The 27825-nt window shown below is 43.9% G+C and overlaps 1 protein-coding gene across 4 annotated transcripts; it reads left to right on the forward strand.

Annotated features, from left to right (window-relative positions):
- The first annotated feature begins 1288 nt into the window (after nt 1-1288).
- On the forward strand, nt 1289-27455 carry LOC101173141 (paired box protein Pax-6). 4 transcript variants are annotated; one of them, XM_023955573.2, is made up of 11 exons: nt 1289-1525; nt 4776-4829; nt 9673-9803; nt 13358-13573; nt 14386-14548; nt 19879-20031; nt 20162-20244; nt 20470-20620; nt 21585-21694; nt 23837-23978; nt 25577-27455. In XM_023955573.2, the coding sequence occupies exons 1-11, from the start codon at nt 1513-1515 to the stop codon at nt 25660-25662; spliced, it is 1302 nt and encodes a 433-aa protein (XP_023811341.1). In that variant the 5' UTR covers nt 1289-1512; the 3' UTR covers nt 25663-27455. The 4 variants fall into 4 exon arrangements, with proteins under 4 accessions (XP_023811341.1, XP_078805373.1, XP_078805374.1 ...); XM_078949247.1 differs by lacking the exons at nt 1289-1525; nt 4776-4829; nt 9673-9803 and adding an exon at nt 11100-11158; XM_078949248.1 differs by lacking the exons at nt 1289-1525; nt 4776-4829; nt 9673-9803 and adding an exon at nt 11211-11347.
- Nucleotides 27456-27825: the final 370 nt, after the last annotated feature.

Raw genomic sequence — 27825 nt, forward strand, 5'->3', positions numbered from 1 at the left:
GAAGCAGCACTGTACTTATGTGACTACGGCTGCTTTATCATCATGAACCAATTCAGTTTAGGCATTTCAGATCATTTCATTCTAGGTCAGTTCAGAACATTCCAACAAGGCCAAATTCTGCCAGTGATTGGTCTGGTTTAGAGACCCCTAATGCTCTTGGAGTGCAGATGCAAATTCCTCCCTTAAAACAAATTAGGCAAACTAACTTTTTAACCCAGCTGGCTACATTTCTGCAGAAAAAAAAACAGGTTTCTATAGTTTTCCTGCTTTCCTGTCTGCAGTTTGCTGGGAATCAGTCGTGTCCAGATCAAGTCTTATATAGGTAAAAATGAAAACAAGGGACTTTCAATATTCCTTCTTTTTGGAATACTTTGACAGGATTTAGATGTTTACTCTCTTGTTGGCTTGGAGAGCTGGAGAAGTAAGACAGTGAGTCTGCATCCCAGGTGCTGATGTGGAGAACGATCAACGCATGCGGATGCTTGCAGGCAGAGAATAATGGAGGGGGGAGGGAAGGGAGAGGGGGACGAAGGGGTATCACTTCTATGCAGACATGATACTAAAGACATGATTAAGACTAATTAGAGAGCAGGACACGCCATCAGTGTTGCAGTGAGGAGCTCATGGCTTCCTCTGTCACTGACATGGTGTCAGTTTGTTTTAAGATTTTTTAGAAAACTTTGTTTTTAAACCTTCAGAGTACATTTGTGCTCCTTTTTGCATTTTCAACCACAAAAAAACTAAATATATATATGTAATATACATGATCCTCTTCAGTTATCTTCAGTTTGCTCCTGAGCTGAAACGGTGAAGGATGCAGCCGCCTTCTCCTCAAGCATTCACATCCAAGATGGAGGACCACACTCATCTGCTGGCACCCCCCTGAACTGATCAGACCCCCACCCGCAGAACTGTGAAAATTACAATAAACATGTTCAGTCTGAGATGCTCTTGACTGGCTCCAAGTCCAGTCAGATCTAGCTCCTCCCCCAATTTGTAACTCTATTATAAAAATGTTCCTGCAATATTTGTTTTATGCTATTTTTGGGTGATTTTTTGCTTAAATAATTGTATTTTCTAAAACTTGGACCCATTTTCCAGAGGCTGACTGTGCTGTGAGGGGATCCATGCACATTTAAACATCTGAGCCTGAGTTCAGCCTACACAGCTTGAGTTTGGACTCAGAGCCGCGCGCGGACCAACCGGAGCAGAAAGACCTTCAGAAAAAAACCCAGGGGGAGAGGGGGACACGCGCACACCCGCGCTCATCCTGACGCACCTCTCTTTTAGATAATCTGGGCTCCGGTGACTGCGCGCCCTTCCCTCCCATCCCGGCTCCCTGCGCTGCCTCTCCGCCCTCCCACTGCCCCCCCCCCATCCCTCCCCCCTCAGAGGAGCAGCTCCGTCTCTCTGCACTTGTCTCCTCAGTCAAGGAGAAATTAATTGGAGGGAAGAATACGCCAAAGAAGCAGTTGGAGAACTGAAGAAACGCAAAGTTTGTGCTTCACCACCATGCCCCAGAAAGGTAAGCCTCTCCTCATCCTCCTCTCTCCCTCCATCATGAGATGAAGCGCGCGAGACCAAAGTTTCCGTTTGTTCCACATCTGAGACAGAACGAAAGAATGAAAGATAGAAAGAAACAAGGAATACGATGAGTTGTAAATATTTGCTAATTCAGAAAATGTTTGTTCTCCGGTTTTTTATTTTCATTTATTGATTTTGTGGCCTGTAAAAAACTTTCTTCTTCGCCATTTATTTCTCCCTCGCGGACCTTTACTCGGTTCTTTATTTCGGGATCCTGATTTACCTCAATAATGGATGTTTTCTTATCTAAAATAACATTTACGATGGGTTTAAGGTCGACTGAAACTCTTTGATCTTCCGTGCCCGAAACGGCGGGGTTCGGTTCGGCCGGTTCGGCCTGCGTGACTCACTGTCGTGCAGAGGAGAGAAAAAAGCATTAGATTCGTTTGGGAACCTCGAACCTGCGCGCCGGTGAGGTCTGCAAATGACAAGTCATTTAAATTTAAGGCGCTGCTAAATTAGAATCCGGTTTTCATGAAGGATTATTTCAGATTATTTCACGGGATTTGAAGAAACCGCAGCGCCAGAAAAACCCGCAGGTGAAGGGAACCCGAGTTTAGGAGGAAAACCAACGAAATGACACAATAATTCCTTCGCTGCGGCGTGACGCACTTTTTACCTGCATTTCCGAAAAATTTAGGCTTTAAGATTTGATATATTTCATCTAAATAACTATGCATTTAGTTAGAAAAACAGCAAAAAGCAAATAACTTTTTCTGTTTTATGAAAAGAAATAGTGCCGAAATAAGAATCCATAACAGAATAAAAACTGCTGGTGTGCGGCTTCAGCAGGACATTTCCGTGGAGATGAAGTGATGAGGACAGACGTAATCCGCGCCGTTTAGCTGCTGGGTCCGCAGGCCCCGCGCGCGCGCTCAACCTCATTCTGCTTAAATTTGCGGGGAAAAATGCGTCAACTTTGAGCCGCATTGAGAAACATGCACGGGTGCACATATTTCTCTTTGTGGCTGTAAAAGTTCCAGAGAAAGTTCCGCTTTCTTGAGAGGCCTTCAATGACCCTGGGACATTTCTGCGGTTTCCCACAATCAGTGTAAGGCCCGCCGCTCCCGTCACCCATCACACCGGAGCGCCGGGAGGTCAGGGGACAGTTCCGTCTTCATCCCAATTCTTTAACGTCCTGAAATAGTTCAGCGGGAGAACTTGCTTGGGATACTCTGGCGTGTAACTTGTTTTGCTGGACGCGATAGCGCGCGCGTTTGCGCCGCTGCTCCGGGGGCTCCAGCCGCTTCCTGGGCGCTCTGTTCTCCTCTCAGAGCCTCGCCTCTCCAACTTTTCTGTCCGTCGGTCCATCTCGGCCCTTTCTGGCGCTAGCTCGGGATAAATCGGGCTCCCCGCGGCGGTTTTGTGTCGCGGGCTTTTTAACGAGCCGCAACTAACAAGGCGACGGCGCACAAAGCCCGCAGGGCACTAAAGTAGGCCGGGTCGGTCCGGGCCGGGCCTTTGTGCTCCCTGAAGCCGAGCTCCGCACCAGCACCCACGCACTCTAACTCATGCAGACACGTTTCCCCACAGTTTTCACGCGGGTAAAAAAAACAGGTGAGAGATGAAACCCACGAGGCTGAACACCTGAATTTATCCAGATGAGAATTTTCCTCTCCTCTGACAGAAGACTCATCTGAGCTTCAGCCGACGGCCGTCAAGTTCACCAAGTAACTGCAGGATTCAGTTCCACCCGTATAAAACACATTATTCTTTAAAAATATATATATATTTGAGGCCTTTTTCTAAGCGTCACATCCACATCGATTTTAATCAGTTTTTAAATAAATGTGTAGAAGTCAGACTTTCACCCAAATGTCTCAAACAGTCCTTTTCCACACTGATGTGTTCAGGCCCACAGAACACGAGCTTCAGGGAAACCCTCTCTCTGTAAGAATGTTCCCCCTTTATTCTCTTGGCGTTTTCTGCTTTCACCCCGTCAGCGTCAGAACCCCCAATGCAGGTGATCTTCTACAAAGATTGAGTTATGACTGTCTGTGCAGTCTGCGTGGATCCCGAGACGCACAACGCATTCAGAGAAAGTCCCATAATGTGGTTCAGGCCGCAGCGGTTCATCACGCAACGCTCCTGCAGGGAGGCTGCCCCAGATGCCTGCCCTGTGCTCTCAATCATTTATATTACAGGAGAAAAAGATCAATTATTACAAAACGGTGCCACCATAAAGGAGAGCTTTTATCAAAACATCCAGATATGGCTTGAAGTCAGGAGAATTTTCCAAATCTATCAGCGAGGAGGAGAAAGAGCAAGACTGGCGGAAGCAGTGAAATGAACACATCACACTTTGTACACACACACACACACACACACACACGCACACGCGCACACACACACACACACACACACACACACACACACACACACACTATAGCTATAAGAAGACTTTTACACAGAGAAAAACATGTGTGAAGAAGAGGCGTTTGGACCCATGTGCAACGGTGATTCTTGACTATCACAGGAGGAGGAGGAAGTGAATAAGAACACATACTGGGCAAGGGGGTGAGGGTGGGGGTGGGGGTGAGGCAGAGCGACGCCACAAGTAGAGGTCAAAATACACGGAGGGGAAACACAAAGCTGCGCCACTCCGACTGTCCGCAAATTCACAACCAGACTTTACATCGAGCAAAGGCCGGTGCCTGATTAAATATACAAGTGGTTGTCACTGAATGCAGAACAGCTGCTGGAAGGAGCGGGAACAGTGAGCGGTGGTTGATGGGAGATGGAGTGACAAACTAAGTCAATACTCAAGAGATGGCTCCCTCTGGTGGTCGGAAGGGGAGACAGAAGCGTGTGTCCCAACACTGGGACTGTTAGAGGAGGAACGTGGTTTTATTGCACATATTTAATGAATGAAATCTGTCAGTCAGTACCCTGAAACCTGTAACCCTTGTGCTATCCTAGGCACTTTAACATTGGGAGTTGGGTCATCTAGACCCACTAGACAGTGCTCTGAACCTTTTTTCTTCAATGATTTGTGATCTTCACTGGTGTCCATGGATTACATGAAATCTTTCCACCTCTGTCCACCTTTGTCATGGTAGAAAGAACACATCAATGTAAGGGTGGGGTCATCTAAGATAGCACAAGGGTAAAGCAAGCTTACATCATCTGAGCCACAAGTGTGTCCGTGAGTGTGTGTGCAGGACTCTAACCGACTGTTTCTGTGTCTGCAGACTACAGAAGTCCGGCCAGCTGGGAGACCGGAGTGGCCTCCATGATGCAGAACAGTGAGTAACTTCTCCAAGCTGTTTCTGATTTGTGATATGAGGCTTCATTTGTTGTTTATGAATTTGAAAAATGTATAAACAACAATGTCAACAAAATCAGCACAACTGGACCAGCTGACATCTCAGCTCCCTGCTCATCTGACTCCATCTGAAGGAACAGCTCAGTCAGAGGGAGGAGCTTTTAGCTCGTTAAGACTTCGTTAACAGGTTTCCGATCGCTACAGAGACAATGCTAATGTGAAGATTTAGGATCCAAAAACAGGTCTGTACAAACATCAGGATCTCCTATTAATTGTTAGTTAAGTTGACTAAAAGGCAAATGTGTCTCAAATGCCTGAAAAGCTACTGAAGAACAGAAGTAGTAGTTCAAATTTGAAAAATGACTTCATCATTGTGAGCTGAGGTCTTCCTCATCTTCCCTGTTTCCTCACCATAACTGAGTCTGGAAACTTTAGCCTCAATGGCTGCTGAGGAAGAGTCCAACTGGACGAATGGCTGGGACGGCTTCCCTCCTTTTGGAGTCAAATAGAACCAAACGTGAGCTGTTTTTACTCTGCTCCAGAACTTAAAGGGAAGGTTGCAGTGCATTGTGGGAGCTGCCTGGTACATGGCCGCACACACATCCATCTCCACCTGCGCGGCTGTGGGTTACACCTCCCGTCAAATTCAGATTAAATTTGTTTCTAATCACCCATTTCCATTTAATCAACTGTAATTCTGCAGGGAAACAGGGCTGTGGACGAGCCTCCAAAGGTTAACAGCAATATTCATCACTGAAGTCATTACTGAATGAATTAATACAAGGGGGGGGGGGGGGGGGGGGGGCAAATATGAAACAACACAAATGACCAAAGACAAATATCACATAAACTTGATGGACATGAATGCTTAGTGAAGGGTTCACATCCCAGGGCTGCAGACTGAGAAACAACCCCAAAAGTTTTGACTGCAGGTGATGTGAGTCCAAGAGGGCAGAAAACGACCCCGATGGGCTCAGGCAGCAGTGGGTCTGTACCCCCCCCCCCAAAATGTGGTTTTAGTTTGAACTAGTTGTGCTAAACATTTAAACCGTCTCTGGACTTCTGACTAGTTTGGTGCCAAGGGCATAACACGGGTCAGTGCCCCCCCCCCCCTAACCTCCCATGCCCCGCCCCCAAAAACTCAAAGCCTGCATACATACAATTAAGGACAAAACATATTCTCTTTGTTCCTTTAAATTTAGTTATGTAATGAAGTTATAGTAGGTTAGCTCACACTTGACACGCAGCAGTTTGGGTTTTCTTTGTGAAGGCTGGCTGGCTTCTGTTAATCATCACCACGTTACCAAACCTTTTTATGTTGAGTTGGACGCAACACTGACATGAATTTTGAAATAATTTATTCCGGTCATTTCCTTTGGCTTTCTGCTCCTGATTCACAAAAATTTATATAAAGAAATCCTCAGAAATGTTATTTGAATCTGAATTTTCTTTATATCTGCTCTCCATCATGAGAAAAATGCTCCAAAAACATGCCCCCCCCCCCCCCCCAAATTCTTTAACTTTGGGCGGTTTTAGTCCAGGAAAACCCCCTCCAGCTGGCGCCCCCCGCGAGAATGCGCCTCTGATCGGCTCCCTCTTTTGTTGACTAAGACATCAGCTCATCTGATCTGACCCGGTTCTGTCTGTGGTGTCGCGGACCCGGACTGTGTGTCTCAAACACAAAGTGGCCTCTCGGTTCTTGGATTCAGGCGTGCGCAGCGGTTCTGAACGCGCGTCTGGTTTTCCGCCAGAACCAGTCCTCCGTCCCAGCCCACTGACGGCTCCGTCCGTCTCGCTCCGAGGAGTTCACGACAACAACAGGACGCAGTTGGAGTCGGAGTTAATTGAAGTCAGGTGCGGTGAGAATGAGCTGATTTCCAGGGAAAGCTGCTGAGCTGTTCCCAAAGGCCCACCTGCGCGCGAGCGCGCACTTCACAGGGAGCGAGCCAAATCAACTCCATATGTCTGCGTATTAATTGTGTGTCAGCAGAGGAGAGCCCGGCGCGCTCCTCTGGGAAATGACACTGTGATTAACATTTCTGCGGTGACGGCGCCGTGCGCACCGCGCGCACTGCGCGCTCACAACGAGAGGCAGGAGGAAACCACTGTCACGCTTCGTGCACGGGCCACACCTGTCCCATAATTTAATTAAACTGCAGACCCAGGGCGGGGGGAGCAATGCGGGGGGTGACCCTCCTCTGATCCAGGGCATTGTCTGCTTCTCCAGATGTGAGGATAGGTAGGGGAGGGGGGCATGGAGGGGGGTAGTCCAACCTGTGGTTGTTCACGTGCACCTTCCTCACAGAGACGGAACATGCTGAGATGAAGGACTCAGAAATGCTGTTCAGCTTGATTCCTGGTTGGCAGGAAATTCCAAATCCGAGAAATTCTTTCAGAAAGAAAACGAAGAGTCATTTGTAAAATTAAAAACGGAACGCTTTTCTAAAGTCTAATTTGCAGAAAAAGATTGAACTGAATCCGAGTTTTGTTTTTGCTTGTTTTTACAAAACATCTTAATGCTGCTGACATTTACTTCAGTAGTTCAAATTCAAGTTGATTCATTTATACGATGCCGTAAAATGACAGCTGTCAAATAAGGCCCCCCCCCCCCCAAACAGTAAAAACAACAAAACAGTTAAAGGTAAATAAATGTCATAAAAACAGCAGATAAATGCAAAACTGTCAAACACACCAGGAGAGCACGTCTCATGCTGTCAAAGGTTTGGCTATTAAAATAGGTTTTGAGAGGTTTTTTAAAAATGCAGAGGGAGGATGTTTGCTCAAAGCTCCGCAGCCTCGGTTAAGTTAAGAACATTTTATGGTTAAAAATGCTTCCGGTCTCAAACGAGTCCTCCTCTCTGTCCTCCTGTCAGTCTTTTCATCACAGAAAAAAACTTGATGAAGACTCTTGAGTTCAACCACGTGCAGTTATTGCTGCTCTGTAGAGCCGTCTGGTATGTGTCTACATTCACATTGAGCAGTAAAGAATGGGCTTTACATTTGAAGGCTCTTTTAACTTAAAACAAAACAAAAAGCATCCGTTTTGAGTCTTTCTGCGTGCATCCGTTCCCAGTCTCCCCTTTTTTGAAGGGCTCAGAGGGAAAACGGAGACGTTTCTAGGCTGATTAAAAGCTGATTTGAGTTTCGGCAGCAGCTGCTGTCAAACTGTGTTTTTATATTTCTGCCATCCGTGCTCCGAGCCTGTGAAGTGAGGAAAAAGCCGACTCGGCAGGATAATATGTGCAGCAGTCGCGGCTGAGAAGATGACCTAATGGAGCATGAAGTGGACACTGTCCCATTTCATTATGTAAGGTCTGTGCAGGCGTGTTGACTCGCTGCATGATTTATTAATGTCCCGTTGAGAGGTTTATAAATCTGCACACCCCCCCTCCTCAGCCATTAGCAGACAATGGACAATTGAAGGAGAGAAAATCTGTGCTTAAGCGGCACCGTGTTGTCAGCAGCGGCACAGCACGGCCGTCCAGGCTTCAGATCCTCCCCGGAGGCTGCAGCTCCTGTCTTCAGTGCTCCTGTAACAACCAGAGCACTGAGAAGATCTTCCTCTGATTCCTCTACATGTTTTCAGCTCCTTCTCACACTCTGCTGTCATAATTTAGGTTGGCTTTTTGAGTTTTAGTTCAGCTAATTAAAGAAAGAAATACTTTGAAAAAGTCCCTTCCCGAAAGCAAAGTTCTTCAGAAAGCTGGAAAAGTCATTCAGGAGACGCATGTACCAGAACTTCTAGAAATGGTGAAGGATTTCTCCATCCTTCACTCAACCTCTTTTGGGGTCATGGGGGCTTTGAGGACTTCTGCAAACAAACTAATTCTCCAGCGAGAAGGTGATTCTTTCTGTCATGGACAGCTGAGTTCAGGGGCATTGAGCTGCTCTTGTGGTTTGCATGATTTTTTTTTTTTTGGGGTAAAAGTTGGTCCTGCAGAGCATCTTCAACACCGGACAGAAAAGAATCCATCATCCCGGTAAATGCCACATCCTGAGCATAACAGGGGAGGAAAAGCAGCAGGACATGAAGTTGATTAAATACGAGTGTCGTGGATTTTAAGCTTTTATGTCTGGTTACATTAACGCCACGGGCGGATTCAAACTGAAGCCGCTGATCCGTGTTCATCACCTGCGTCATTTAGTCATGTGATCAAACAGCAGAATCAGAATCTATTTAAAATATAAGGAGACATTGGTTTACTAAGCTATGTATTTGCTATAAAGATGTATTCATTAAGCATGAGAAGAATTTGATGATTAAATTGTTGACTCTTAGTTTTAGATCTTCTGCTTTGTTTCAGTTTTATTCATTTTCTGTCTTTCGTTTTGTAGAACTCTTCATGTAAAAACAGATGTTTTTCTGTCGCACATCATCACATCATTTTATTTTCAATTTTTTCTTGTACAAGAATGGTCTTTTAAATGTTAGTCAAATCAAATCAAACCAAATCAAATCAAATAGACTAAGATGAGGTTATATTTACAGATTTTGCAACATTACTTCCGGTAATTTGACATAACGGCATAATTGTATCAATGAAGAAAGACTTGACGGCCGTTGCAGTGGTGCAGCTCACCTCCACCTGTGCTGCTGATTGGTGGAGGGCTTCATGGTCAAAGAGCCTCCGTTCTGGTGTGTCCTGAAGGAGCCAGAAGCTGTTTTACATGAAACCTCTGTTGTTCACTGATAAACACTAAACCCTCACATGGCATCACGGAGCGTCACTGGAATCAGAATAAACACCATTTTTACAGCTTGTTTTCCAAAATGTTTGGGCATGAACTCTGCGTTTCTGACCCTTTGGTTTGTGTGCATGCAGGTCACAGCGGGGTCAACCAGCTCGGGGGGGTATTTGTGAATGGGAGACCTCTGCCCGACTCCACCAGGCAGAAGATCGTGGAGCTGGCCCACAGCGGTGCTCGGCCATGTGACATTTCCAGAATCCTTCAGGTACCTTTTTTTTTTGGGGGGGGGGGGGGGGGGGGGGAGGGGGGGTGTCACGTGGCCTAAAGAGGTCTGCCAGAACAGCTGCTCTCTCACAAATGCCCACCTGTAGGTCTGCTTCCATCAGGTGAGGGAGGCCGCTGCATTCGAGGGGGAGGGGGTTCAGAGGCCTCATGATGAAGAATTCAGAAGAAAACTGTAACAAACTGTTTAGGCTTTAGAAGAAGAAGGATGCAGGAAGGGCACAGAGAGCGGACATGAGGGTGTTCTCACATGAAGAAAGGCAGAAAAATCAAGAAAGACACGCAACACTTTTGAGAGAATCCACAAATAACTGTTTCATTTACTTCAGTTGAAGACGTCAGGTCTGAGTTTTACAAACTTTTAAACAAAAAAAGCAGATTTAAGATGACCCAAATGCTGGCTCATAAAATTCCAGAGTTCTCTTTGTGACTGCAAGAACCCTCAGTATTTCTGCAAATAGTAAAACAGAGCCTGATCCTCTCCTGAACATTGATACAGCTACAAGAGAGCATCATGTGAGGACTTCAAATCTGTTTTTCAGGCTCTAACCAAAGCTTCTTCAGTGGCTGGGACCCCCCCCACCCCCACCCAGTTGGGGTGAGGTATTGCCCTTTAGGAGAAGAGATAGAAACTACAAAGAAAGTGCAGAGAGAAAGTGAGCTGAAAGTCATTCAAAAGGGAGATATTAGAAGAATAAAGCAAGACGTCTTTGAACGTTACATGAATGGGACAGTGTTTTTCCACCTTTTTTGAGCCAACCACACACTTTAACCTTGACAAAAATCCCACGGCACACCAGCATCCAAAAAATAAAATAAAAGGAGAAGCTCATAGTCTGTATAGATCTACAGTCCCTCCGGAATCTCACATGCATTTTTGTGATAATTGTGGCAGAAAAAGCTGGAAGTTGCAGCTGTGTTTTCTAAAAGATGTAATAAAAGTTAAATTAGAAGATTCAAAAACTGTTTGATGTGTGTTCGTTGTTGCTTCAAGACGTTAAGAGAAGAGACTTATTGTGCGCTGAGACGCTGTCACTATAACCTAATGCATCATGGGAGATGTAGTGCAAACAGCCGCTGAACGCAAACAGACTAGCGTCTCTGAGCTTCATTGTTTTGTTCACTTGTTCCACGGTCTGACACCGGATTCTGTGGAGAGCTACACCGCTAAAGACAAGCTTTAGCTGGTATTTTTGTTGGAACTGAGAGACTTTATGAACAAGGAAGTGAAGACTTTAACCACTTCTGATTGGTCAGACTGATGACATGTGATTAAGACTCCAAGAATGATTGGGTGATATCCTGGCGATGGGAAATGTTGTTAGATCAGTTAATGAGGTCAGTTTCCCACGGCACATCTGACTATTTCCCACTGATTGAAAAACACTGGAATAGATGTTGGAATCTGGATGAGCTCTGATCAGGTGCAGAGCCTCAGGTGATGAAAGTTCAGAGTCTGAACACCGGTATTGATGGGGGAATTGATGATGCATCCTGAGGGCAGAAGAAGGGGGGAGAATGGGGTTGGTAAGTGAAGACGTGGATTTAAATTGGTAATGATCTAATCTTCAGACGTAGTGAGGTGGACAATGAATGACAGCTTTGGAATTCAGGACAGCGTGAGTCTCCAGTCTCCACTAAAGTTTGTCTCTTTTTCTTCTAAATATGGTGGAGTTCACCTCTGTTATCATGGCTGCCGTGCTCCACACTGTTAAACCCTGAGCAGACGTTTTAGTTTGAAATGCTTTAGGAGGCAATGCTTCTGCACATGAGTATGTTTGGAGGTATTCAGAAACCTCTGCCTTTCTCTCTGACACACTTTTCAGCCAGAGACTGGTAACTGTTGAAAGGAGGACATTAGAAAACCCTGCAGAGACCTCTTTACTCCAACGAAATTAGTGTTTTTGTGTTTTTTAACATGTTTTGTAGTATTTTTCTCATGGTGGAGGACATAAAGAAAATGAAAACTGTGTTTTGGAGCTTTTCCTCAAATTGTGGTGAATCAGGAGCAGACTGCTGTTTGAAAAGCTTCACCATCTCCCAGCTCTGCTCCATTCTGATCATCCACTGTCAGACCAATAGATCCAAGTACGTCTTTGTTTTCCTGGTCTGAGCTGGAATTTAAAACTGTACGGCTGGATAGCTCTGACATTGTTCACTGTTTGTTGTAGCACCAAAGTTAGGTTGGGGTATGGGGGGCTGTAAGCTAGCAGGAGAGAGTATAAATAAAGGGATGATGGGAATTGAGTGCAATCTTACTCCGCGCCAACAGTCCCGCTCACAACTCAGATCTGAATTTCACATTAACTCCTACCGCTCTGCAGAAACGATGCCCTAGAAACTATGACACAGGTTTTTCATTGTGGCGAAAAACTGCATAATCATAAGACCACTGGGAAGGCTTTGAAAATAGATGATTGGGGTCCCTCATTCAGGAAATGTTCTCCTTCTGATCCCTGTGTGGAGGAGTGCACTGATGGAGCAGCGTTCTCTTCAAACCAGGGTTGGTCCCGTTCCAAAGGTTCCAGTTTTTATCTAAACCACTTTTTTTTAGCTGAGGTAACATTCCAGCAGGCCTGTTGCCCAAGACCTGTTGGAAAACCTGAAGCAGAACACTGCTAAAGCTGAACACAGGTGTGCCACACAACATGTTAAAAACAAGTCCAAAGCAATGTCTGATTACCAGTAAGCTTGCATTTGTTCGGAGTTTCCATAGGTCATGTTGGGGCTTTCTTTTGTCCTCGGGTGTTTGCTGCAGTTCCCGGCTCTCATGATTTCTCCTTACACTTCCTCAGTGAGCTTGGACTGAGAAATACATGTGGAATTCTCCATCTACAATATTCCCACCATACTCACCTGGGTTGGGGACCAGAAACCGCAGATATGGAGAACCCCCCCCCGCGGCTGAAAAATGTCCTCACTCATCAAAAACCTTCAGAAAATATTGCTCAACATAAAGAGTTTTTGTATTCAGATCAATAGACTGTACTGTAGTTTACTGTATAACACATTAGTGTCTCTCTCTGTGCCTTAAATCCAGGAGTCCGTTCCTCCTTCCTCATCATTTTTTATCCATCCATCATTCACCCGGATGATCATTATTCTCCGTGACTTTCTTCTTCAGAGTATCAAGAGATTTTCCAGATGTTTCCGAGTCAGCTGATGTCATTTCTCCATGGAGCGACACAAACTTTGGTTATAGTGAATCAAGTAGCAGGTGGAACCAGCTGTGACAGATTCCTAAGTCCAGGAAGACGACGGGCCGGCGAGCTCTTCATCCCGGCTCCCCTCCTCTGTCCTTCAGACGTAAAAGTCTCATACGAGCGTCTTGAGCAGAGTTTTTGTGATGAATTGGAGGATTCACGTGACTGAAAAAAATAATATAGAAACACGAATAAGCGGGGGAACACATGATTGAAAAAAGACTATAAATGTTACTCCATGCATCCTAATATGAGCCTTCGCCTGGTGTCATGCTTCTCGCTCACAGACAAATATGGTTTCTAACTGGTGCTTCATGACCTCATGTGCTTGCAGGTGTCCAATGGCTGTGTGAGTAAGATCCTGGGCCGATACTATGAGACTGGATCCATCCGTCCCCGGGCCATTGGAGGGAGTAAACCCAGGGTGGCCACCCCAGAGGTGGTTGCTAAGATTGCCCAGTACAAGAGAGAGTGTCCGTCCATCTTTGCCTGGGAGATCAGAGACCGGCTGCTGGCGGAGGGCGTCTGCTCCAATGACAACATCCCCAGTGTAAGAGCCTTCTGCTTTCAGGAGGACGGCAGCTCATTTGACAGGAACCACCATCTTGTTTAAACAAAATCTTTTGAAAAATATATTTTCTGGATAAAAACCACATGTAATCAGATAAAAAAAAAAGTGAGTGAGCCTATCTGCTCATTTTTCATACGTGCTTTCACATTGCCTGGAATTATTTTAAGGACAGCTTTTGCTTAAGGGAGATTCTCAAAATTCAAGATGTTCTGAACATTACCCAGCAGTGGCTTTAAATAATAATGTATTATCAAATATATTTCCCAATTATAAGTTAAATTACTTGGATATAAGAGATTGTACATTAACAGGTGACGTCTAACTGAGAATGAATGATTCATTTTAAAATAACAACTATTTTAATGGAATATTTTCCCTATTAAGCAAAAACATATTTTTACATTAAGATCCAGAGAATCTGAATTGACTCTTCAGATTTAAGTGGCTTTCTCAGAGCCGCACAATTCCAACTTTTTCTTGTTCATGAATTAAGTCTTCATCCTGGAAGGCCAGAATGAAGACCTCAACGAAATAAGATGCTAATCCTTGTACAGGACTGGTGGAGATGTTCTGCTCTGTTGGAGGTGTAGAATGAGAGAACGATGGTTTTTATTTCATCAGGAAGAGCAGTCAGAATGTCTGACTTCTGTTGATCTGTCTAGATGATGTGCTGGACCCACATTCTCCTGGTTTTTTGAGACTGAGGAGAGCTCAGGATCCTGGGGTGATTGCATGCTGCTCCTCTGAGTTTGGTGACATCGGTCCAACCTTCTTCTCCTCTTCCCCTGCAGGTCTCTTCAATAAACAGAGTCCTCAGGAATTTGGCCAGTGACAAGCAGCAAATGGGCTCATTGGGAACAGAAGGGATGTTTGACAAACTCAAGATGCTCAACGTGCATACCAGCTGGGGGGGGCGCTCCAGCTGGTATGCTGGGACCACACTCTCCTCCACAGGTGAGATTTCTTCCTCTGACTGCCCTTTCTTCCATTGGCAGTCCGCTCCCCTTGGTGTGTTTCAGTTTCTGTCAGTGTTCAGGTCCTTCTGGAGGACTGAGTGAGTGCAGATGTTGCAGATGTTGCCTCTTGGGGTGGCACTGGCTCCAGCTAAACGTGAAGCTCGTAAAAACAAAGTCAGAAAAGATGCGGAGGACATTTTCTGTGGGCACACCAAAGCCATTGGCTGCGTTTACACGGACAAAAGTAATCGGAATGAACGCCTGGTCAGAGTAAAAATGCGTCGTGTAAACACGCCGTTCAGAATATTCTGTTCCGATCAGACTCGTTCGGATCAAAATTTCTTTCAGATGGAGATAGGTGGGTTATGCCGATTGTTGATCCGATCGTGGTGAATGTAAACGGTTTATTCCGATCGTGGGTCTGTACTGCTCTGGTGTTACGTCATGCATAGACGATGTGGCGCTCCAGAGGAGACTTTGGAGCACGAACAGAACCGGCCAACCGCTCCACCCATGTGAAGCGTGTCTCTGAGCAGAGCAGCCGGACTCCTAGCTTCGTGTTTGCGGGGAGGGGAGGGTGCTTTGTTACGGTGTCAGCTCCAGTCTGTCCGGCCACCCAGCCTGAGCGAACGCCGGACTCAGGTGGACCGTGTCTCCGAGCAGAGGAGCGGCTTTGGAATGCAGAAATGCCGCTCAGTCCTTAGAAACCCTTCAAACAATCACGTGAATTTGTGTTTCCAGTCGTGTCCAGACAAAATACAGGCTGATGTTATTCCCACATATTTATGCAGATTGCAGCATCTCCCACGTGGATTTTGTGTTCATCAAAGGATAATGTTGTTAGCACGTGTTAGCCTTCTCCTAACCCTTCTTCTGGCTCTGTTCCGCCACAAAAAAAGCACTGACCACACAGATTACAACAATATTATGAGTAAACAGGCGCTCCATGATAACCATAGCGCGTTTGGAAGATCATCTCGCTCTATGCTGCAGGTTTGTTTACAACGGAACTCATTTCTTCTTCTACAGCAGTTTCCGGTATTTTAGGGAGTTCTGCGCATTTCCAAATGATTTATTCCGTCCAAAAGTGTGGCCCATGTAAACGTTTGTTATAATCGGAAAAAGCTTTTCTGGGCCCATGTACACGGTTGGATTCTAATCCGATCTTTGATCTGATCAAGATATTTTGCAGATGAAACCGTGATCTCATCTGCTGCTGATCTCACTAAGCCTGTTTGGCTATTTGTTGTTTTCAGGGACACTTAACAGGGATGAAGTATAAAACGGTTGGTGGTTAGCCTGCTGAGCTGCTGAAGAACTTTTGATCACGGATCTGGAGGTCTCAGTTACAGGACTTTAGGTTGTCCGTGGTTTAAATGGGCTGTGAGCTTTCATGGTGGTTCCTGAACTGGATGGTGGCTTTGATGCTGTTTGTGTCAGTCCTTGAAGGATTTTCCTCCAGACTCTGGAATCTTGACTTTAAGATAACAAGTTAAATTTATCGATACCTGAAAAGAGGATGCTGGAGCAGCCAGCAGTGGTCCTGACCTTCTCAGCAGCTACACTCATCCAGATGTTGGCTTTGCTTCAGAATGGAATCATTAGCAGAAAGGTATTTGTTTTACTGGACATTTCCGGTGCTCGAGCACCTTTCCCAACCTCCCCTCAGCATGGATGCTTCCAGCTCTCTCTCCAGAAAGGTCTTGGCTGGCCTCCCTCTCTCCAGGGAACAGTTGCCCTTAGGAGCTTGTGAAAAAGCACAAAATGTAGTTTTAATTTGTTTAGCAGGCCTACTTTAACTTATTTTGTGAGTCAGCTGGAAAGAAGTCAGAGGTTTTGCTGGAAATAGCTCCAAAAACCTGCAAACCTCTCGCTCTGCTTCATGTTTCTTGGCAGTCGCCTTGCACAGGTGGAGGTGTGTCTCATCAGCTGCTCTTTGACTGGTGGAGGGGTTGATGTGTGTTCTTGTGTACAGTTGGATTATTAAAAGAAATATTTAAACAAGTATAAAAGGGGAAATGTGACAGCTGACAGGGTGCCTGGTGTTCAGTCCTCCTGTCAGCAGGTGTGTGATCTGATTGGCCAGTCTAAGTGTGGAGGGCGTGGCCATAGGCTGCTTCCTGCTGCAGCTCACAGCTGTAGGAAGCAGATGTAATAGTAGAGAACTGAATAAAAGCTGTCGGTTGGAGCTACATATTGGAGGGTAAAAGCAACAGAAGTGTTGCTCATGGGCACTTCCAAATACGCATGAAGGTCTGGATCTTGAACTGAAAGCTGAAGAACTGAAGCACAGCTCTGTTTAGGATTGTGGAGTTTGTCATTAGAGATGAGAAATGGCAGTTTCCGGAGGCTGAGGGCCACATTTGCTGTGTACAGAAGGCTCATATGCTGCTCCTCCTCCATCGCTCTGGGATTACAACAGTGAAACAAAGCCGCGCTGCAGCATGGCGGCGCCGGCTGCGACGTGTGTGTGTGTCTGTGTCAGCAGGGAGGGGGCGTCCGCTCTCATTCGCCTCTCTTTCTGCCTGACTGACTGTGACACTGAGCAATGGCTTCATTCTGTTTTGCAGCCTCTGTCTGTTGGGGATAATGAATAATTAGGCTAGCACCACAAAAAACATGAGTACCGCTGGGAGCTGGAGTCAAGCTCCGTCTGCTCACAGAGCACAAGCTGGAGATCTCCACTCCGAAGTCACTTTGAAGACAAACCTACACACCCATAGTCATGCTGTACAAAAGAACAACATTGCTGAGTTTTACTTCATTCTATTTTACATATATGTGTTTTTTTTCCGAGGTTCTCCTATTCTCTGGTGATATATTAGAGGGAAGATCCTGATCCCTATAAATCAGATTTTCCATTTGAATTGATCTGTTCAGTCCCCAAATGAAGGATGAATGAAAGTAGCTCACAGGAGCTTTTGATGTCCGTCCACGAAATCTCTGAACATCTGCAACCTTTGTCCCGTGACCCTGAAGTGCAAATGCCACCAACAAATCAATCAACAGAAAAACATTTTAGAGATCACAAGAATTAAAAAAGCAAAAAAAACAAAAAACCCAAAACATTACATTTTATAAATCAAAACAAAATTCCAAAAAAACAGAAACACAATTCTAAAGAAATTAAGTGAAATAAGAATTAAACGTGTCACAAGTATTAAAAATAATGGCTGACAAGGTGTTCATTATCAGAAAATAACAGATGATATGGAAGCCTAGCGGTTGAACGATTGGTTTTTTGAGGTGCATTATTTAAAAAAAAAGCACTCTTTGAAGGCCATTATCCCGCTAATACCATGGTCACTTACAAAAGAAATAAATATTCAAAACATTTTTAGTACTTAGGTTTAAACCACTTTTTCACAAAAAGCGGACTATTTGATATGTGGTGCAGCAAATCATCATGGTGATGACCTCCAGTGCAATGGCAAAGGAAAGCGATATCTATGCTGATGATCTCGATGTGTTAAATAAAGCATCAGTTCAGAGAGAAAGTTCACCTCTTACCGCTTGTTTCTGTCCAGATGATGAAGATAAAGTTTGTTTAAAAGAAGCCGGCGCAGTGATACAAAACATTTAAGATACAGTATGTGACCGGAACTACTTTTTAGATCTACATTATTTATCACTGTTCGTTATAAGGTTTTAGTTCTCACCCAGCAGCCTATCAGAATTGAGTATTCACCCAGACCATGGAATAAAACAAAAGTAATTTCCAGAAATTGAAATTAAATGTTAAAAAAGGAAACAAACAACTTGACACCAGAAACAGCGGCAACTTTGAGAGATTATTGACTGGATGAAGACGTTTGAGTTTTGTCAAATGTGTCTTCAATGTTCGCATACTAACAGAATTTTTACCATTAGAATGCCGCATATCCAGTACCGCTTTATACCAAATAACATTCAGTTAAAATGATGAACAAACATTGTTGTCCACTCAGAGACATCCCATAGTACCTACCATTTACAGTTTCTGTAAAAAGGAAACAAACATTTCAGAAAACGAAATGAAACGAAATGTTAAAAAAGGAAACACGACATGAAACTAGAAAAGGTCCTATGGGGCATCACTGACTGGATGATGATGTTTGTCCATCATTTCAACTGAAAGTTATTTGGTAACTTTTTTTTTTTAGAACTTTCTTACCATTCCCAACTATTTCCACGTGTTGGGATTATCGTTTAAAATAAACTAAAACCTTGGACAAAGTAGCAAAATAAGCCTCTTTAGCATCTTCTGTTGTGACAGAAACATTCTTGAAGGTTTCATTATTATTGTTTTTACATTTTTTATGTAAACCTTTATCTGCTGTGAAGTTCTTTTATGCAGCAATGATTAAAAACAGTGTCTTCAATGTCCACATACTAATAGATTTGTTATCATTAGTACGGTACATATCCAGTACCGCTGTCAGTGTGCCTTTGAACGCATTCATTGTGATGCATGTTTACTATGTTGGTTTTTTATAAACTAATTTTATTAACAAATGATTTCCTGTATTAATCCTGCAGCCTGTGGACAAAAAAATCATATTTTTCTGTTGGCAGAAATGATTAGTTTGCCATTTTTTCAGCTCAGCCAAAATTCTCAGTGTCATCTGTAATCCAGGGTGGACAGTATAGATAATATTTGGACCAAATCCCAAAAATAAAATGACTGATGATAAAATGACAAAATCCTAATTGCGATGAACTCGAGTGACTAGAATGTTTGGAAAGGGTTGCATGAAAGCTCCTTAATGTGGGCTTTTTTAGTTGTCTTCTGCGTTTCTTTTCATGAAACCCAGAACACTTTTTGACTTTAGGTGAATCCACTTCAGGGCGGCTCACCTCTGATCGTCTTGATTTGTCAGGTGGGAAAACTTAACCTGACGTCTGGTCCTCTTCAGATGAGGGTCTCTGTTCCCTTGCAGATGAACTCTGGTGCGGTTCACTTCAGTGTGGACCAAAGAGAACCAACAGGAGAAATGACATCATTTAGAAGACATCCCACATGTACATTTAAGAGCAGGTGAATCAGCATGTGAGAGGCAGGAGCAGCTCCTTTGTTTGTGTTTTTCCCTCCTGCTTGAAGCCTCAGACATGCTGGACCTAAGGCAGCAGATGATTTTCACTGCTGTTTTGGGGGATTTCTTTTGGTTCAGTCCACCCATTGTGAAAGCAGACCAAAACGATGAAGGCGTGAGTGTTTTCAGCGTGAACTTTCCTCAAAGGAGCCTGAGGATCTTTGTGATTTTGGAGCAAACAAGAGAAGGGTGATAGATTACAGATAGCCATCACTGAATTGGTTTTTGTGTGTTTTGCCTTCCTCTCACGCGGCAGAGTGTCCGCAGGCAGAAGGAAGAGAGAACGGCATCTCGGTGAACTCCAGCACCGAAGACTCAGAGGAGACACAGATGAGGCTTCAGCTGAAGAGGAAGCTGCAGAGAAACAGAACTTCTTTCACTCAGGACCAAATTGAAGCACTAGAGAAAGGTGAGACATGCGGTGTGTGAGACACGCTGCATGTGGGTTTGAACACACCGCTGTCTGGTTCTGCCTGTAACTCGACTGAGCTGAACTGAAGTTCTCAGGTGTTCTCCGTCTTCCTAATTTCCTCTTCCAGAGTTTGAAAGGACTCACTATCCAGACGTGTTTGCTCGTGAGCGTCTTGCTAACAAAATAGACCTTCCTGAAGCCAGGATACAGGTAAGCTGCGCATCCCATAATGTCATTGATTTAGTGTCACAGGAGAAGCACACAGGGAGGATATTTTTTGGCCAGGGAAAAAATATAAGAAGCAATAATGGATGACGTAGTGTTAGCCTCATGCTCCTAGATGTTAAGGCTGACTCACACGCAGCAAACATTGATGAAATTCCCTCCAAGTGTCATTCATGACCTCAACTTAAATGCGTTCGCGTCCGCCTGCAGGTTTGGTTTTCCAACAGACGAGCAAAGTGGAGAAGAGAGGAGAAGTTGCGAAATCAGCGTCGACAGATATCCAGCTCCAGCAGCCACATTCCCATCAGCAGCAGCTTCAGCTCCTCCGCCTACCAGCTTCTGCCCCAGCCGGCCGCACCAGGTACCAGCTAAAGCCACGCCCTCTTCCTCACCGCCACAAACTGCAGAGCTCCTCTGCCAGGCAGCAAAGATGCTGGGTCACTCTATGGAGAACATCAGAAAGGAAAAACATGTTCTTTCTTTAACCACTAAACTTTGAAGCTTTTCAAAGATAAAACGGGAAAGAGCAAACGAAAAAATGGTGATGATACCATTCTAACAGCATCTTCTGCAGCCAGTTTAGCTCCACAAAGCTAAAAAATTGTCAAAAACACACTCATGTCTCAGAACTGCAAAAAACCTGTGAAGGGTTTGTAGGAGAGCAGACAAACAGCAAAGGTAAAACTTTGAAATTATACTGTGCTTTGAAAGAGAAAGGGGCCTTTCAGGGTCACTTCCCGGCTTCGTACCAGCAGCTTCCTTGTAGCCTGTTGTTCTCCGGTCCATTCATCCTTTATTTCTGCCACAGCAGGGGGGTGAAAAGACCCGACGGAGCCTTCTGGACCCACAAGAAAAGTGCTGTTCGACAGCATGCTTCAGAATGACGATGTGCAATCACACCTGCTTTTCTGCCACAGGAAGACAAAGGCGTCGTCTCCCTAAACGCTAAACCTTCATCCACTAGAAACAGGGACGGAGCCCCAGCCGTCCACACAGCACATGACACAGACGGAGAACGCAGAAACCATTATAGAGCACAAAAAACACACATTCATTTATTCATTGGACATTATGGGTTTTCTTAAATACTTTTTTTATCAACTTTAATGTACATTTGATGTATTTTTTCATGATTTTTACTGCATTTGATTGGATTGATTTTGTCCTTTTTTGTGTTAGGCTATTTCACATGTGTGGATCACTGCTGAGAGTCATAAATGTCCTCAAATCAGTTTTGCTCTGTTGCTGTGGAGCTGGATGTAATGAGTTCCTGAAAACCCTCAGCACCACCCTACAAAGACGTTTGCCTTCTCCTCCTTCTGCAGTGTCGTTTTCTTCCGGCTCCATGTTGGGAAGGTCAGATCCCGCCCTGTCCAACAGCTACAGCCTCCCAGCCATGCCCAGCTTTAGCATGGCGGCCAGCCTGCCCATGCAGGTAAGACGCAGCAACAACCATGCGTTAGACGTCAGCACAAAAACAAGCACAGACATCAGAAAACCAGTGTTAGCATGTAATGTAAAGGATTATTGAATAATTTGATAGTTTGGCCCAAAATATTCAATTTTTCTTTTAAAAATTCTTACTGCTTACCAATTATGTTTGTTGATTTCCTATAAAATTAGCTTATTCTACTTGGAAACATTTCACTGAAATAAAACCTTTTTTTTTTAATGAAAAACACATCTTTATAGCAGCAAATTTAAACGATCCCTGAATTAGCAGAAATGTTCCTTGTGAATTAGCAAGTTGTCTGCTAATCAAAAGGGAAAGTTCCTTTTGTTTGGGATACAATTGATAGGACGTTTTTATTTAATTTGTCCTGTCCAGCAGCTTAGCAAACAGATCAGAGCTGAAGGACTCTTGTGTTGGGCAGATTTTACTAGGGGTATGTATTGGCAAGAGTCCGGCCACACTATATGTATCCTGATATGCATCCCACGACACAGTTCAGCAGTGTTTTTCAACCTTTTCTGAGCCAAGGCACACTTTCTCCTTGACAAAATTCCGCGGCACACCAACATCCAAAAATTTAAAAAGGAGAAACTCTATAGTCTGTATTGATGTACAGTCCCTCCATGATCTCAGGTGCATTTTTGTGATAATTGTGTCAGAAAAAGCTGGAAGTTGCAGCTGTTTTTTCTAAAAGATGTAATAAAAGTTAAGTTAGTTTTCAGTTTTATACGCTGTCACTCAAACCCAATGCATCATGGGAGATGTAGTGCAATCAGCCACCGAACGCAGATAGACTCTCGTCTCTGAGCTTCATTTTTTTGTTCGCTTGTTCCACGGTCTGATACCGGATTCTGTGGAAAGCTACACCGCTAAAGACGAGCTTTAGCTGGTATTTTTGTTGGAACTGAGAGACTTTGTGAGCAGAATCAAAACAAGGAAGTGAGGACTTCAACCATTTCTGATTGGTCAGACTGATGAGGTGTGATTAAGCCTCCAAGAATGATTGATGGAGACAGTTAAAGGGGCGGGACTTTTCAGAAAACAGCTGACTCTACAGCTAAATCGCGCTACGGTCACTCTTATCAAAATGTCTTTAATCAAATAAACACAAAGAAAAAGTATTTTACGATCTATCATATTCCTGACTACTCAGTGTTTAATCAGGGCCTGTTTGAATTAACACAGAGCTGATATCCTGGAGATGGGAAATGTTTTTAGATCAGTGAATGGGTAATTTCCCACGGCACACCTGACCATCTGTGTGCCGCGGCACACTGGTTGAAAAATACTGCAATGCACATCGTGATATTGTACCATAACACATTTTCTTTTTTATGATTTAGAAAAAAACCTCTATATTGTAATACGTTTTATTGTAATAAAATGGTAAAATTCAGTTTATTTAATGATCTCAATGTTAAGCACTGCAACTGTATCTCATGAATAAGATGCTTTTACCCAAGAAAATTCATAGTGTTTTTATTTTGGTAACCTAAAATATAGAAAGGGAACAGTCAGTATTATCTGATTTCCACAACAAAATCTATTTCAGTACAAGAAAAAAAAAAAAAAATAGAAGGAATGTGCCTTAACCAATAATGTTCTAAAAGTATGCTGTTTATTTCCAACATGGCTTAATGTAGCTTCTCCACTACTTTTAAATGGTTCAGGAGCCTGAGCGGTGCTTCAAAAATAAATGAAAAAACAAAAAAATAAAAGGGGGTTAAAGGGCCTATACCATGCAAAATCCATTTTTTGAGCTTTTAGGGGCTTTCACTACGAAGACTTACATAAAAAATGTAAAGAAACGTTCATTCCTCACATGCAAACACACACATGTCAAGCATATCATTGTCTGTCACCCATACTTTCTGTCCAAAGGTGAGCTGAGTGTTTGTGTTCCACTGTGGTAAATGATGGAATGTAGAGAAAGTGGGAGTTAAAATTGGCCAACTAGCCCCCCCCCAGATCAGAGTTTCCAAAAATCCACAATATTAACAAAGGTCAGAAACTCCATGGCAAACTGCAGGTTTACAGTGGATTTAAAGTCTTGTCATCAAGACTCCTGTATTTTTTGGACAAAAGTTTCCTGTTTTAATGGGTCAAATAAATGTTTGTTTCCAGGCGTCCAGTCAGGCGTCTTATTCCTGCATGCTGCCCACCAGCCCCACTGTGAATGCTCGAAGCTACGAAACATACACTCCCCCACATATGCAGCCTCACCTCAGCAGCCAGTCTATGACTTCCTCTGCTACGTCGTCAACAGGTGGGTGGTCATCCCATGGTGGGTCTTTGTGGTGTGCAGACAGCTCCCTGATCTAAATGATCATTTTGAAAAAGGAACGATGTTCGGAGATGGAAAAAAGGGGAATCAGTTAAAACCAACAGGATAAGCTGAAGAAGAGTGGGGGTAAAAGCTCAGCGATGGACAAACAGCTGCTGCTGTCTGCAGACCACACGTCTACCATCACATGAAAGCAATCAACTGCTCTCCTTCTACAAAAATGTTTAAGTTTGAAGGACATTGCAAAGAGGAGGTCTGACAGTCCAAATGTATTACTCAAGCAAGAGTAGCTCTATTTATTATTATTATTGTTATTATTATCTTCTTCTTTGGGCTTTTCCCTTCAGGAGTCGCCAGAGTGAACAAGTTTCCTCCACCTAACCCTGTCTTCTGTATCCTCTCCTCTAACACCACCTACCTTCATGTTGCATCCATAAACCTCCTCTCTGGTCTTCCACGAGATCTCATGGCAGCTATAGACCCAGCATCCTTCATCCAATAGATTCACTGTCTCTCCTCTGGACATGTCTGAACCATCTCAGTCTGACTTTATCTCCAAAATGTTGACCCTCTGATGTTTTCATCTCTGATCCATCCTGGTCCCTCCCAAAGAGAATCTCAGCATCTTCATCTCTGCTACCTCCAGCTCTGCTTCCTGTCTTTTCCTCAGTGTTTCTAGACTAAACAACATGGCTGCTCTCACCACAGTTTTCTACATCTTTTCTTTCGTCTGAGCTGAAACTCTATCACTTTTCTCCACCCGTTCCAACCTGCCTGCACTCACTTCTTCACTTCTTTTCCACCATCCCTATTACTGATGTAATCCCACCTCCACCATGAACTCCTCTGTCACCCCTACAGCACACCTCACCACTGTCTTACAGCCTTCATACATGTCCTGCACTGCTCTGACATACTTTTCTGTCCTTCCAGACTTCCTCAAACATTACCACAGTTCCCCTCTGAGCACCCTGTCATATGTTTTCTCCAGATCTACAAAGACAGTGTAGCTCTCTTCTGACCTTCTCTGTACTTCTCTATCAATATCCTCAAAGCAAAGATTGCATCTGTTACTATTTATAATAAATTAAAGTAAAGAGAAAAGAGGGGCTGCTGAAAAGTATTTCCAATGAAAAAGTGTTCGTTGACATGTTTTCAAAATGGATCCATTGAGTCAAAAAGACAAATTCTGAAATAAGGGTAAAACCTATAATGAAATCAATGGGTCTATATTCTTTCTGGTAACAATAGAGTTGTCCCTTAAACAAAAACAACTTAAAGTGCAAAATGATTGGAGCAGAGACTGTTAAGTGAAGCTCCAGCCACCTGATGGTTAATTCAGCCAGTGTGAAGATCATTGATAATGAACAGTCATGATCTGAACAACAACTAATAAGAAGGCTCCAAGAAAGCTTCCAGAGGGCTTGAAATGGCTGATATTTGAACCACTAACTCATGTCAGCTCAGTGAACTGACCGCAGCTCAGTCGAGGTTGGGGTGTTCTTTTGGAAGACTGCATGTTTACAACCAGGAGCAGCTTCTGGGTTTTGATGACAGACATGCTGTTACCGTTTCACCAGGTCTGATCTCTCCTGGCGTCTCTGTGCCGGTCCAAGTTCCAGGAAGTGAAGCAGACATGTCCCAGTACTGGCCCCGCCTGCAGTGAAGCTGCTCCTGCAGCAGGGATCACTAAGAGGGGCGGTGTGAAGATCTGTTCATCTTCATCAGTGCTGTGAATGACCAACTCCTCGGCAGATGCGCTCAGACTGAGGAGTTGTGCTGCTGAAGCGTCCTGGGGGAGCCTGAAGCTGCTGGAGGGATCGGTTGTTGATCAGGTTCATCTGGGGCTGCGTCAAAGGTCTCTGCACCGCGAGGGAGGGCCTTCAGAGTCTGCCTGGTGAGGACAGAGGATGTGAGTGAGGAGCTGCCAAACATGGAAACATTTCCGCAAGGAAAAGCTTCAGACAAAAAAAAAAAAAACAATTTACAGATGTGTGGCACACCCCCCTCCCCCCAAAAAGGGGGTATTGCACTTGTGTACTTGCAACAAAAGGAAATGTAGACAGAAGTGTAGAAGGAAGGACTGACTGACATCTGCTGTGGCTTACCTTCCCATCAGCAGATGCCTTGGTATTGTGAACCATCACATGACTGCAACCTTCCAACCAGAAAGCTGGAAGCAGCTGGAAACAGCTGGAATGAGCTGTGAATGACCAGGGAGCAGCTGGAAACAGCTGGAATGAGCTGTGAATGACCAGGGAGCAGCTGGAAATACCTAAGAGCAGCTGGAAACATCTGGAAGCAGCTGGAATAATCTGGAAGCAGCTGGAAACATCTGGAAGCAGCTGGAAACATCTGGAAGCAGCTAGAAACACCTGGAAGCTGTTTGAAACATTTGAAAACATCTGGAAGCAGCTGGATTAAGTTAACACAATGACTGAAAGAAAATGTATTGATGCAAATTCAGGAAGCAGCAGTTTTTCTACTTGATACAGATGCATTTTGAATGTATGTGGACTTGTTACTGACTTTAGAATGTTGATGGTTTCCACGACAACAACTGTTTCTATGTCATTCAGATGGCGTGAGCAGCAGAGAAGCTGGACTTAAGCTGGTGTTGGGTTGAGGGATGAAAGCCTGAATGCAGAAAAAACAGCTAATCCAAAAGAACTTGCCATAAAGACTCTAAATCTGGCCAAGTATTTGTCTACTTTTTAGTCTTATCACACTTTGGAACAGACACAATAATCGACAAGCAACATTTTAATAAGACAAAATGACCTACCCATAGAGAAATCCTCTTGAATGGGCAAAATTTCATTTGAAATGAGCCAAGCATAAACTCTTTAACAGGACATGTAAGCATTTTCTATATTTATTTTGTGTATTTTTGAAAGAAAAGTCATCTTATTCCAGGTGTAATACATTTATTTAATTAAAAAACAGACAAACATAGTTGGTATTATTGAGCTTTGCAGTGTGAGAATCTCTTCTCTACTTTACTCGTTTTTAGAAGGCTACATTTTTAAGGAAACTTCTTTAAATGGCTTGTGAAATTCAACAGCAAAGTGTGAGAACTTCTGTATTTGTTTCACTTTATTTTGTGGTTTCAAGAATTCTTATGAAGTGTGTGAATAAGTGTGTGTGTCTATATATGAGTGTCTGTGTGTATGCATGTGTCTATACATATATGAAAGAATGTATATATGATGTGTATAGGTGTGTGTGATATGTGTACGTGTATTAAGGTTAGGCCTTAATTTTTGAGGGGGAGGAGCTTACCTGAAAGTGCAGAATCTGTGTCAAAAATCGTTATGGGAACAGACCAGTGAAAAACTCTGTTTTTTTCTCATTTCCTGTATTTTGTTTGTGATTGCCGGTCAACTTCTGTAAACTTTGACTACTTAAAGAAACAAGAACAGCTCTCACAAAATAAATGCTTCTTAAAAAAACAGAAAATTGGGAAATGATCGATTCCTTCAGATGCCCCTTCCAGTTTAGGACCTTCCACCAGCAGATGCACAAACACCCTCAGGTGCAGGAGAAGCTCTCCCTTCATTAAAACAAGTATTTTTCTCAGTGGGAGTGTATTTCTGGTTGCTCTGAGCCTTTCCTGGAACGCTCAGATGTTCTACATCTGCTCCACAGGTTTAACCCTTGTGCTATCCTATGACCCCACCCTTACATTGACGTGTTCTCCCTGCCATGACAAAGGTGTGTGAATGTGTGGGTGAATGGGTCCGTGACTGTAAAGCGCTTTGTCCTTGTAGGAAGAAAGGCGCTATATAAGTATACACCATTTACCATTTAAAGGTGGAAAGATTTCATG

This window comes from Oryzias latipes, chromosome 6 (assembly GCF_053564925.1).
Source record: "Oryzias latipes strain Hd-rR chromosome 6, Olatipes_Hd-rR_3.1".
Classification (NCBI taxonomy): Eukaryota; Metazoa; Chordata; class Actinopteri; order Beloniformes; family Adrianichthyidae; genus Oryzias; species Oryzias latipes.